The sequence below is a fragment of the Schistocerca serialis genome, chromosome 6 (genome assembly GCF_023864345.2).
Source record: "Schistocerca serialis cubense isolate TAMUIC-IGC-003099 chromosome 6, iqSchSeri2.2, whole genome shotgun sequence".
Taxonomy (NCBI): domain Eukaryota; kingdom Metazoa; phylum Arthropoda; class Insecta; order Orthoptera; family Acrididae; genus Schistocerca; species Schistocerca serialis.
Genome location: NC_064643.1, coordinates 465,105,445 through 465,117,465, shown reverse-complemented (window position 1 = coordinate 465,117,465; position 12,021 = coordinate 465,105,445). Strand labels below are relative to the sequence as shown.

Genomic DNA, 12,021 nt, shown 5'->3' with positions numbered 1-12,021 from the left:
ACTGTGAGGGTTTGAAAACACACTATGCACTGTTTGTGAGGTTGCCTAATGCTTCTGTAACCACGTGAGGGGAAAGATTAGCAGGGTATGTCTTCACAGCTTGTGCCAGATGCGACAGGTGTTTATTTGAGTACTGCTGCTGTGGCCGGTCAGTCTGCTGTTTGCAAGAAAGGTGTGAGGCCTGTTTGTCGCTGCTGTCTACAAAACTAACAGACACTACCTCAAAACTGAGCACTGCACTTTCACAGGAATTCTGATAGTATAGAATTTGCAGAAACTGCTGCAAGGAAGGGTCTGGGTATTTAAGAATCTGTTCCCGAATTTGAGAGTTCTCTACATTATGTATGATGGTGTCACAAATCATTGCATCTTTGTAATATTTGCCACAGTCACATTGGAATCTACACCATCTAGTAAGGCCTTGTAATTCAGTCACCTACTGACGGTATTTCTGACTTCGTTGCTTATGCAACATACAGAACATGGGCAGCTCCCTCTTGTACCCTGTCCTCATAATACTGTGCAAGTGGCTATAATAAGTCCTCATATGGTACTAGTTCAGGGTGGGATGAGGCAAAAACTTTGAGGCATACTCTGTAAACAGTCAATCCTGCCATGGCCAAGAAATAAGAATGTTTATCACTACCTTGTGTGTGATGTGCTGCAATGTGCAAGGCACTCTGTCCAGACTTCCTTTGCCTTGTCAAACTCATGAAATGGAGGCACGTATGCACGCAGTGGAACTGCCTTTGGTTCTGGTGTCTTGTGTTAAGCCATTTGCACCACTATGAAGCAATTCATCACTTCAATCAGTTTCACGATTTTTTGACTCTGAAACTGAATAAACTGAGTTAGATGAACTGCAGGCAGTGCAGTAAGCTATGGTGGCTGAGTAGCCATATTAACAAAGCAACACACAAAACAACAAGACAAATAAACACAGAGAGAGCCAAAGTGGGATGCAATAGGAGCAGCCTCAGAACCTAGAGCATAAGGAGCACAAGCAAGGCAAATACTGGTAGTGAAGAAGACAATCAATAACAGCAAAAACCAATAAAAAAGACAACAGAACAGGATGAAGTGACAAGACTGCCACATGCAGCACTTACCATTCTTCACCAGATATGTTGTGTACTTCTTTGTACAAGAGGATAAAGAAAGGTGGGCTACAGGGTGGTGTAGCAACTGCCATCATAGGGAAAGCTGGGCAGGAGCAGAAATGATCAGCAAACAAGCAAATACAGTAAACAGAAGCTTTGTTTAAGTGGTAGCTTTCTTCAAGTTGGTTGGTTGGTTTGGGGAAGGAGACCAGACAGTGTGGTCATCGGTCTCATCGGATTAGGGAAGGATTGGGAAGGAAGTCGGCCGTGCCCTTTCAGAGGAACCATCCCGGCATTTGCCTGGAGTGATTTAGGGAAATCACGGAAAACCTAAATCAGGATGGCCGGACGCGGGATTGAACCGTCGTCCTCCCGAATGCGAGTCCAGTGTCTAACCACTGCGCCACCCCGCTCGGTTTACTTCAAGTGTATGAAGACTCTTTACAAATGGATGTGCAGTAAATAAGTTCAACCAATACAGTAGCAACAAGAACTGGCTCTCTGAACTAAAAAATGAACGATGGTATTGGAGGCATGACTAGGCAGTGTCTTTGTTACGTCATGTAGGGAAGAGGCTCCAAGTGTGAGTGGGTCATATGGCTGCTGCCGGTGGTCCTGTATCATGGTGGCAGATGGTGTTCACAGTACAGAACTACTGGAAGCGTTACACAGCAGGCATGTTCCTTTGGTTCCTCTGAATCCTGCCCAGTGACTGTTGGCATCTAACGCAAACTTGCAATTCTATTGCCAACTTTGACACCCGCGGGGTGATATTAATATGTAATATCACACCACTCAGAACCAGGATACATCCAGGCCTATTTTTGATCATGTGTCTTATGGAAGAGAACAGGTCTGTGTGGCCCATGACCTGTAGCGGCGATTGGGTCGCCTCCTGGTGGATGGTCAGAGTATGGCCATCTTTTCTGCAAAATTGTCCTTGTGTGTTAGGCATCTGCAAAGCACTCATGCAAGGTTAGCTGCTGACATTGCAGGCATTAGGCCTCAGTACAGCGTCCAACCCCCCCCCCCCCTCCCCCAGGAGGGGAGGAGACGATGAAGCTTGTCTTGATGTCTCTGGAGGAGACAAGTTCCATTCTGGAGGCCAAGGCAGTTCGGGGGTGATGTCCACATCTGTTGGTTTTGGTCCTAATGTGGTGAGTGGAGATGTTGAAGGCCCTCCAGTGAGCCAACCATCAGCAGTAGCTGAGATGACCTGGTGGTATCCAGGATGGAGACAGTGATGGCTGTGTCTCTGGAACAAAAGGTATTGTTAATTTCTTGGTGTCAGGAGAAGGTCCACAGTGATATTATAATTGGTTGACATGTTTATGGCACTGTGTGCCATCCTGAACTCTCATCTCAGCCCTAATTTGAAAAATACTACAGGAAACCAGTGTTGGCATCCATTAATATAGACAAGTGGCCACACTTGGTCTTCAAGTGAAAAATGAAAAATGGTGGCAGCTAGATAGCTGAGTAGGAGGGCTGTGAACTATGGGGGTGAAATATAAAAGCTGGGATCAATTAGATTGGCCATGAAGTTTGTTGGCAGAGACAAGCCATACTGTGGAGCTGATCTGTACGTTGCCAGAAAAAGAGTGAGAGCCTCATCCACAGGAAGTTAAACATTTGGGTTTTCAAAGTGCAGACAAAATGTTCTGCTAGGCCTTCTGAGGCAGGCGATAACTGTGCTCTGTGAACTAGGACGACGTCATTTTTGTTGCAGAAAGTGGATAATTCCACAGATGCAAATCGGAGACCATTGTCTGTGACGATAGTGTCAGGAAGCCCTTCAGTGAAAAAAATGAAAGATAAGGTTTGAATAGTTTGGCTAGTTTATGTGACAGACATATGAGAAACATATTGGAACCCACTGCCCTTTTCTACCTCAATGAGCCAAGTGTTGCCTAAGAACGGCCCCAAAAAAATTCAAATGAAGCCTGGACCATAGACTGGAAGAGTCTGATCAAGGAAGAAAACTATGCGGAGGGGTGGCCTGCTAGCTTTGGAAGGTGGTGCAAGGTAATACCATTTGAGTAATAGCAGTACCCATACCACACCAATAGACATGGTGGCAGACCAGACGACTAGTGAGCACCATGCCCCATTGCCTGATATGCAAAAGTGACAAAAATGTGCTGCTGGAGAAGTGCAGGGATGACCACTTGCAGCAGCAACATGTCTTTCAGTGTTGAGAGCTTGTTCCAATGGTGCCAGTAGGCCTCAACCTCCAGTTCACAGATCTGTTTGCAGTCTCGTGCCAACCGTGGCATACCAGGTCGAAGATCTTGCTAAGGGTTGGGTCCTTTGTAGTGTGCCATGCAACAGGTTTTGCATCCAGTGGAGATTGGCCACACCTTGTTCTGCAGTGATATTCAGGTGAAAGCACACTTTGCGATCCTTGTTGAACACTGGACCCTGAACCAAGGTCTGCGGGAAAAGAGACCTGCATTTGCATGTTGTGTTATAGAGTGAAGTGAGTATCTTAATTATGGTTTGACAGGCACAGGGGCCACCACTAAAGGCAGCATGCAGTTTTTGTGGGTATGTTCGCTGAAGGCTTGAACAGAGGACAAAGGTTTGTGGTCAGTGAATGATACCTACCATATACGTAATCATGGCATTTTTTGAGGTCAAAAATGATGGCTAAGGCTTCTTTCTCAATCTGGCTCTAATTTTGCTGAGCAGTGGTGAAGGTTTTGAAATCAAAAGTGATTGAGTATTCCACCCCACCAGTCACATGGTGCAGAACTGTCCCCACTCCATAATCTGACACATCTGCTGACAGTGTGTCAGAGTCATATGCCGTTAGGCCTGAGGGGTGAGGAAGGACCAATTTTTAAGTCTCTGAAAGCTTTTACACACCTGACACCTGAGTCCATTGCCAGTGGTTGCTTTTCTTCAGTTGTTGGTGTAGTGGTTCAGCAATGGCCGAAGCATGGGGAATAAACTTTCAGTAGTAATTCAATTGTCCCAATGCTGATTTTTAACTAGCTAGCATTGCTAGGAACTGGAAGTTTTTGTACTGCCTCTATGTACTGAGGCATGGGGTAGGAGGGGGGGGGGGGGTCTCAGGATAAACTGAAAATGTGTGTGAGTATTTCAGCTTGACTAACAAAGAAACAGCACTTGCCATTTTTGCATTTTACAGTGTCTTTTTGGACGACTGTGAACAGAGCATCCTAGTTGTCATCTAAATAATTTGCTGACCCCATTACATCACTAGTGAAATGCTCACGATATTGCTGAAATATGGCAGGGGTGCTGGCTGTACCAAAGGGAAGTCTGTTGTTCTGGAACAATCCGAAGAGAATGCTGGTGACTAGGCTATGTCAGACTTCTTCAGCCAATGGCAATTGGAAGTGTGCATCCCTCAGGTCAATTTTTGCTAGCAATTTTCTGCCCTCCAGAGGGACCATGATGTCCTCTACCTAAGGTATCAGGTACATATCAGCAATAGACTGGGCATCGATGGTTATCTTGAAATCTCCACAAAAGTATAAGGTGCCATTTGATTTTTCAACAATGACATTGGGCATGGCCCACTGGCAGTTCAGGACTGGAATGAGGGTGTCGTCATCTTGTACACACTGTAATTCCCCCTGAAACTTATCCCAGAGTGCAAAACAGAAGGTTTTCAGCCTTAAGAAACTTTGGCACTGTCGATGGAAAAAGGGCCCCAAGAGCTTCAAAGTATGTAACACCCAAAGAGTGTTGTGAAAATATGGAGATGAATTGTGAAAAAAAATTCTTTGAGGTACAAGTTTGTACCTAAGGAGTTGATTGAGGGGTTGAGTCATGAATTTCTAATCCAAGTGCATTAAAAAGGTCCTGCCTAAGAAACTGACAGCTCTCGGGGCATCCACCACTAAAATCATCACCATGTTGTTGTGTGACGAATACTGTTCTTGGGCAATGAATTGTCCATTAATTTTTATAATGTTGTTGCTATAACTTCACATTGGGGTATCAAAGGGCTGGAGGGGAGGATAGATGACACTGTAATATAATTCTCAATTGGTAACAGTCACAGCAGACCTCGTATCTATCTGCAAGGAGATTGGTACTTTATTGATTTTGACAGTTAATGAGGGACTTTCTATAAAGTATGGGTACCTGATGGAATACATGATGTGTCTGGGTACAGTTCATCCGTATTGTCTGCTCCATGTCCAAGGGGTCATGCTGGAGTAGTCCACTGACACCTTCAGAGCTGATTGACATACTTTGCCCCTAGGTCCAGATTTCCCACAAGAAGTGCACATTGTACCCTGGTAATGGCCTTGGTGTCACTGATAATTGATAAAACATTACCTGCAGGCAGGAAGCTGTTGGAGACAGCGCCAGGGTTTCTTGTCTATGCCTGTACTTTGTAAGTCCGATCTGGCAGAAGTCCATAACTAGGTTTGAGAACAATGCTTTGTTTGAGCTGCAAAGATTTATGAGCACTGAAGGCAGTGTTTGAATGCCCTGATGGTGGGAAATTTCTTGAGATGGGTCTTTAGGTTTCAAGAGATCACTTCTAAGACTATACAATGAAGGCTTTCACGACTGGATGGTACTGTTGTTGATAATTTTTCCGGGTTATATGGCCATGGTCCATGGAATTCTTCTATTCCTAATGTTTCATCCAATACTACATTGGACATCCTTAGAGGTATGGCTGGTCCTGCTGAGTCCTGCCGACTGACGAGTCAGGCGTCAGAGAGCAGCCTAAATACCGAGGAAAGTGGGTGTGGTCTAGCTTGCACATAGTAGCAGAGAGAAAACTAGTCAAAGATAATATGTAACTATCGATAATAGTCCGTCACAGATAAAAATCACTTATAGATTCTGTAACGCCACTGTCCGTATCTCGCTTAATTTCAAGGCCTCTTCTTTTCTATTAAAATTATCTTCATGTTGTTGGTATCGTTATGTAGATGACACATTCGTGGTTTGGACACACGGTAAAAAAGCCTTAGATGAATTTTTTGATTATCTTAATAGCATAAACCCTAAAATTCAATTTACCATTGAAGTGTAAAAAGACCAGGTTATGTCGTTTCTCGATGTGTTAGTCATGAGACAGACCGATGGCAGTCTAAAACATAAAGTTTTTCGGAAGAGCACACATACTGATAGATACTTACCTAAGAACTCCAATCATCACCCACAACAATAAAGAGGTGTAATCAAAAGTTTAGTGGACAGGGATAAACAGATTTGTACGCCGGAACATCTGGATATGGAACTGAATCATTTGAAACAGGCCTTCGAAAAGAATGGGTACTCAAACAAAGAAATTAATAGAGTTTTAAGACCTAATTACAGCAGGCCAAAGGACAAGGATGGTACACAGCAATGGAAGAACGCCTTCACCTTTCATTAGCAAGGTTACAGATTGAATCGGCAAAATTTTGCTGAAACATAAAGTGAAACCGGTATTCAAACCTACCAGAAAAATAGGACAAGTACTTCGTTCTGTTAAAGATAGAAGGCCACCATTATCATCTTGTGGTGTGTATAAAATTCCATGTACTTGTGGCAAGGTCTATATTGGTACTATGAAAAGAAGTGTGAATATGAGGGTAAAGGAGCATAAAAGTCTTTGCCGACTGGGAAAAATAGATAAATTGGCCGTTGCAGAACATGCACTTCAGTCAGGTGACCATGTAGTTAAGTTTTCTGAAACTACAGTTTTAAGTGCTACCACGAACTATTATCCACGACTGTATAGGGAGGCTATTGAAATTTATAAACATGAAGATAATTGTAATAGAAAAGAAGAGGCCTTGAAATTAAGCAAGATATGGACAGTGGCGTTACAGAATCTATAAGTGATTTTTATCTGTGACGGACTATTATCGATAGTTACATTTTATCTTTGACTAGTTTTCTCTCTGCTTCTATGTGCAAGCTAGACCACACCCACTTTCCTCGATACTTAGGCCGCTCTCCAATGCCCGACTCATCAGTCACCATACCTCTGAGGATGTCCAATGTAGTATTGGACGAAATGTTAGGAATAGAAGAATTCCATGGTGCACGGCCATATAACCCGGAAGAATTATCAACAACACTTCTAAGACTGTCATCTGGGGCACACTCTAAAATTATGTCTCTAATCAAGGAAGCAGCATACAATTGATTGCACTCAAGTTTACTGCATTGAAAATAGTAGTCATGAGATAAACCCTGAAGGTGGGCAATTCATGGTCTGTATTATTGTCCTTAGATTTTATGACAACTAAAAAACTTTTGATGGGATCCTGCCATGTGCAGTTGAGAGACAAAGTGGTCTTCAACTTATTGATTGGCAACTCCATGGAGTGCTGTGTGCAACTTGTCACACAGAAGTCCACTAGGCTCTGCTTCTGGATTTAGTTGAAATACATGATTAATTTGTGGGCCTTCATATGCCAAAAAAGAGAGTGTTCTGCTGGTCATCACCTGAGATGCCAGGAAATGCTGCTCCATGTATGCAACATAATTTGCCCATGGTTTGACCTTCCTTTTGAATGGATGGTGATGCCAGTCACAAATCTTTGACCGTGGAGCTGATCTTAGAGAGGCTTGAGAAGATTTCCAGAGGTGACGTGGAGATGGGTGTCAGATGTTCTATCAGGAGTTTTTGGATGTGCTGCTTCTGTTGGAGCAGTATCAACACTTGGGCAGAGGAATCCACTAGTTCTGTCATGCTTTAATCAACATTATAATGAACATATTGTCAAGTGGAAAGCACGTGTAAGCACCAAATCCCTTGATTAGAGCACATGCATGAGCCTGATGTAAACACAAAACTTTATCTCCAACTGATACGTTCACAGACAGTGCAAAAAATAAAAAAATAAAAATAAAATATAATACTTAGGTAGCCTTGAATAAACAAGTTTATTTGTCAAAGATTAATAGTACATCTACTCTGATGTGGATTGAAACAAAATGTAAAATAAGTCACTTCTTGAAATACAACAATGACACTTCTGGTGGCTGAAGGTCAATTAGATTACTGAGGTATAAAGTTCATTAAACACACACTTTATAAAAGTCAATGTCCTGTAGGATGCTCAGTGTTAAAGTACAAACTGAATGGACAAAGTGCAGTCCTGTAGGGAGCAAAATTATAAAATTCCGGCTTGTAGCCATTTTAAAGTTAAATAGGAATAAATTTTCAAGTCCACGAATCTACCACAATGACAAAGTCCTTATCTTCCATTGCAATGAGGCCACGAACACTGCAAGTTTACAGTTGGCAACCCCAAGAATTGTGATGTTGGATGTGAATGGCAGCGATGTTGTGGAGGTGGTTCTTGAGTGAGAATCCTGATTAAGAGATCCTTGCAGAATTGGTGCCTGGCCTGGGAAAACTCATTTGGAGTGAAGTGCTCTAGTCTGGCCCAACCACTGCCTTAAATACCACTCAGTGCTAGGTATCTGCTGGGCCTGTTTTTGATTATGTGTCTTGCAGAAGAGAATAGGTCTACGTGGCCCATGGCCTCTAGTGGCACTTGGCCCACAACTAGTCAAAGCATGGCCATCTGTCTTCCAGAAAATTGTCCTCTGTGCATTAGGCATCTTCAAAGCACTCATGTGATGTTGGTTACTGACACTGCAAGTGTTAAGCCTCGATACAGCAAAACTCTCATTTGCTGCTGAAGAACTGGGCTAGTGACAGGCGTTGTCCCCTTATCTTCAGTGCCCTGTAGCATTATTAGATGACATTTCCAGACATGGATTTTTATCCTCAATTTGTCTGTCAAGATGACATTTACTCAAAGTTTGTTGACCTCAGTTTGCAAGACTTGTTGATGAGGAATTATAATGAGACAAATAGTGTCCCACAAAGAAAATTAAATTGTGAAATCAGATGAAATGATTTGAGGTTAAATCAGGAGAGTAAAGAGAATGATGAAATGATTCAGATAATACATGATGGAGTTTTATCAGTGTGACCTTTGCTCTGTGAACTGGAGCAGTGTCCTAATAGAAGAACACATTCTTGCGTACTAATCTTTATAATTTTTCAGTCAGTTTCTGTTGATCTAATAATAATGGAGAAAAATGTGTGTAGGGTACTAGATGGGTCCAGCTAGTCTAATATCAGGAAAAATGCATGTAACCAATGCAGACACTGAAACGGTCTTCATTCTTTTTACTGGAATCTCATTGGCTTTTGTTTTGACTCAGGAGTGTGATGATTGATACAAATCTCATCCATAGTAGCATCATACTTACCAATACCTAAAATGCTTAACAGAATTTTCTGCACTGCTATTCCAATTTATCTGAAATATCAAGACTGCTTCAGTAGTGGTCATAATCCACTTTGTAAGTTCATTTTGTACAGATTATGTATCATTAACAATTCATATAGCAGTAAGCAGAGACTTATAAAACAATTTCTTCTCCTAGGAATTTGCTTCCAAGAAAATTATACAACTTTTCTTTTTTTTATTTCCTGATGCTTTTCCAGTAGCACAGAAATTTTAAGTAATCTTAACGTTTTAGGTCATGTCACTGACTGGCAGCTGGACAGTACATGATGAAGATGAAGAGCCACTTGGGGATGATGATGATGAAGAAGATGACAAAGATAAGGTATATATTACACATATAAATGAACAGTAATTAAACTTACTGAGCTCTGACATACATATGTCAAAAAAGTGAATGAATAACATAAATGTAATATTTTAATACCTTGTATCCTTGATAGGAGGATATACGTTCAGATCCCATATAATACATACAGAATTCTGATCTTTATGATAAAAGATATGGGATGAAAAATATTTTGATGTGCAGAGTAGATTAGAAACAGTCAAATCCACAGTTATATTAATATTACTTATTACAGTATGTGCCCGTCACAAACATTCAACACTGTTTACAGTGGATTCAGTGAAATTAGAGGTTTTTGAATGCCATTTTGCTACCCCTTGAAAAGTGTAACATCCAACTCCGAAAAATTTGAGGCAGTTTCTGGCCTTGTAGTAACCGACATTCTAAGTTCATATTAAATGTGTAAAATATAATTCGAATGAAGAAAGTATGCTGAGTGTGATATGCCAATGGTACCCTCACCTGGTAGTGTTTCAGTGAGGGGAAGTATTATAGTCCATAAAAACTGTAGATCAGAGTCATCACCAACACATGGAAAAGAATTTGATGTGATCTTGCCCCAGTACCTTCAGAGAAAGTTTTAAATAATGTAGATGACTTTAAGCGTACCAGTGCTAATCGTCAGTCTGTTGCCTTAATATTTCAATGTAGTACATAGAAATGTGGATTTGAAATATGAGTTGTTGAAATATTCACCTTGTTCATCAGATTAGTGTGCTCTGATATCCACCTGCTTTTACATACAATGAATTTTTTGAGTGGAAAATTATTTGGACTGCAAAGAGTAAGTTGTAATCTCACTTAGTGGAATAAACTCACTGAAAAATACAGCAAAAAATGCCAAGTTATTTTTTCTGTTGATTAAGATTCCTAACAGTGCTAGTTAATTACAGTAATTCTGAAGAAGAATGTTTCTTACCTAAGTAAGGGATATTTCTGTGTGTGTCTGTATGAGGTGATGTCCAAATGCTTCTGAAATACATCAATTGAAATTATTGTTTCTTACGTAGGTCTTATTCTGTAGTATCACCTCCGAAGTAGTCCCTTCGGAAGTAAATGCATTGATCCCAATGTTTTTGTCACTTGTTCTTTTGAAGTGTGTCTTGGAAGTCTTCCTTGTTAGGGTATTTTTTTACTCTCTATGAATCTCTTCCACTGTATCAAATCTTTACCTGCTTCAAATATCTTTGTATGTTGGGAAAGAGGAAGACATCATGCAGAGCTACTCCTGGTGAGCATAGCAGGTGGCAGTTTTCATCTTATTTTTAAACTACATATTCTCAAGGTGTTGCAGAGTTGATGGATGCTCTGTCTAATATCTTACAGAATCATATCCCTCAATGTATGAACATTTTCTGCTGTGATGACAGTTGATGACCAACCAGAATGGTCATAATTATCAATCATTTTTGAAACTCTTGTATGAGATGTTGTCTCTAAAATCCTGCTTCAAAATTGGGCCCATTTGTGCAGCAGTCTTCCCTAGTTTAAAACAAAACATCACATGGACACACTACTCTTTCAGGTCATCCATCACAAAACTACAAGATCATAAAAACACAGCAATTGAAGTATGCTCATGAACATCTAACCAAATCACTCACCTGTCTGACACTTGTCACAATGAGTCAAGTTGGATGAGGCATTTCGGTGTAATGTGTTTTCACACAAAATTCAAGTTTTGGGAACTTTTAGATACCACCTCATATTCTTTTATAGTTCATGCACTAATATCAAACTAATAAAATCTAGGAGGAGAAGAAGAGCCTGAAGGAAAGGCTGCAGGCCATTCAGGAAGTGACACAAAGTGTTCAGAATGCTATAGGGTACATTGCATCATTAGGGGAGAGCATTAAAAAGTAAGTATTTATTGTTTTACTTTATATAAATAAGTTTTTGTTGTTCTATCATTATCAAAATCACTAGTAATGTATTTTCTAAATGAAGAATTTAAGGTAATAAATATTCTGCAATTCATACATATTCCAAAAACTTATGTGGGCACATACAGTGTTTTATCCATCCTCAGCAACTGTAGTTGTACATATCAAAATAATCAGCAACCAGTTGCATAAAAGAAATTTAATTTCTTAACTGGTTTTGGGCACTCAGCGCCCTTCTTCAGAAGGTTACACTCATTGCATTACATGTGAGTGTCAACAGTAAGGTGCATACAGAAAAATGCCATGGTCAGGTGGCTCATAGTGACTGTACAAAAATAGTTATCATTTCTGTACAGGCACTATGAACCTTATGACCATGGAATTTTGCTATATGCAACTTACTGTTAACACTCACAAATAAAGCAATAAGT

At 40.8% G+C, this 12,021-nt stretch overlaps 1 protein-coding gene across 2 annotated transcripts in view; it reads left to right on the top strand.

Annotated features, from left to right (window-relative positions):
* LOC126483843 (multiple C2 and transmembrane domain-containing protein) overlaps window positions 1-12,021 on the top strand; it is a 1,023,771-nt gene that overhangs the window by 967,811 nt on the left and 43,939 nt on the right. For both annotated transcript variants that reach the window (XM_050107055.1, XM_050107056.1), the window contains 2 exons: window positions 9,594-9,683; window positions 11,460-11,566. In XM_050107055.1, the coding sequence (XP_049963012.1) occupies window positions 9,594-9,683; window positions 11,460-11,566 (197 nt within the window). The remainder of the gene's footprint in view (window positions 1-9,593; window positions 9,684-11,459; window positions 11,567-12,021) is intronic.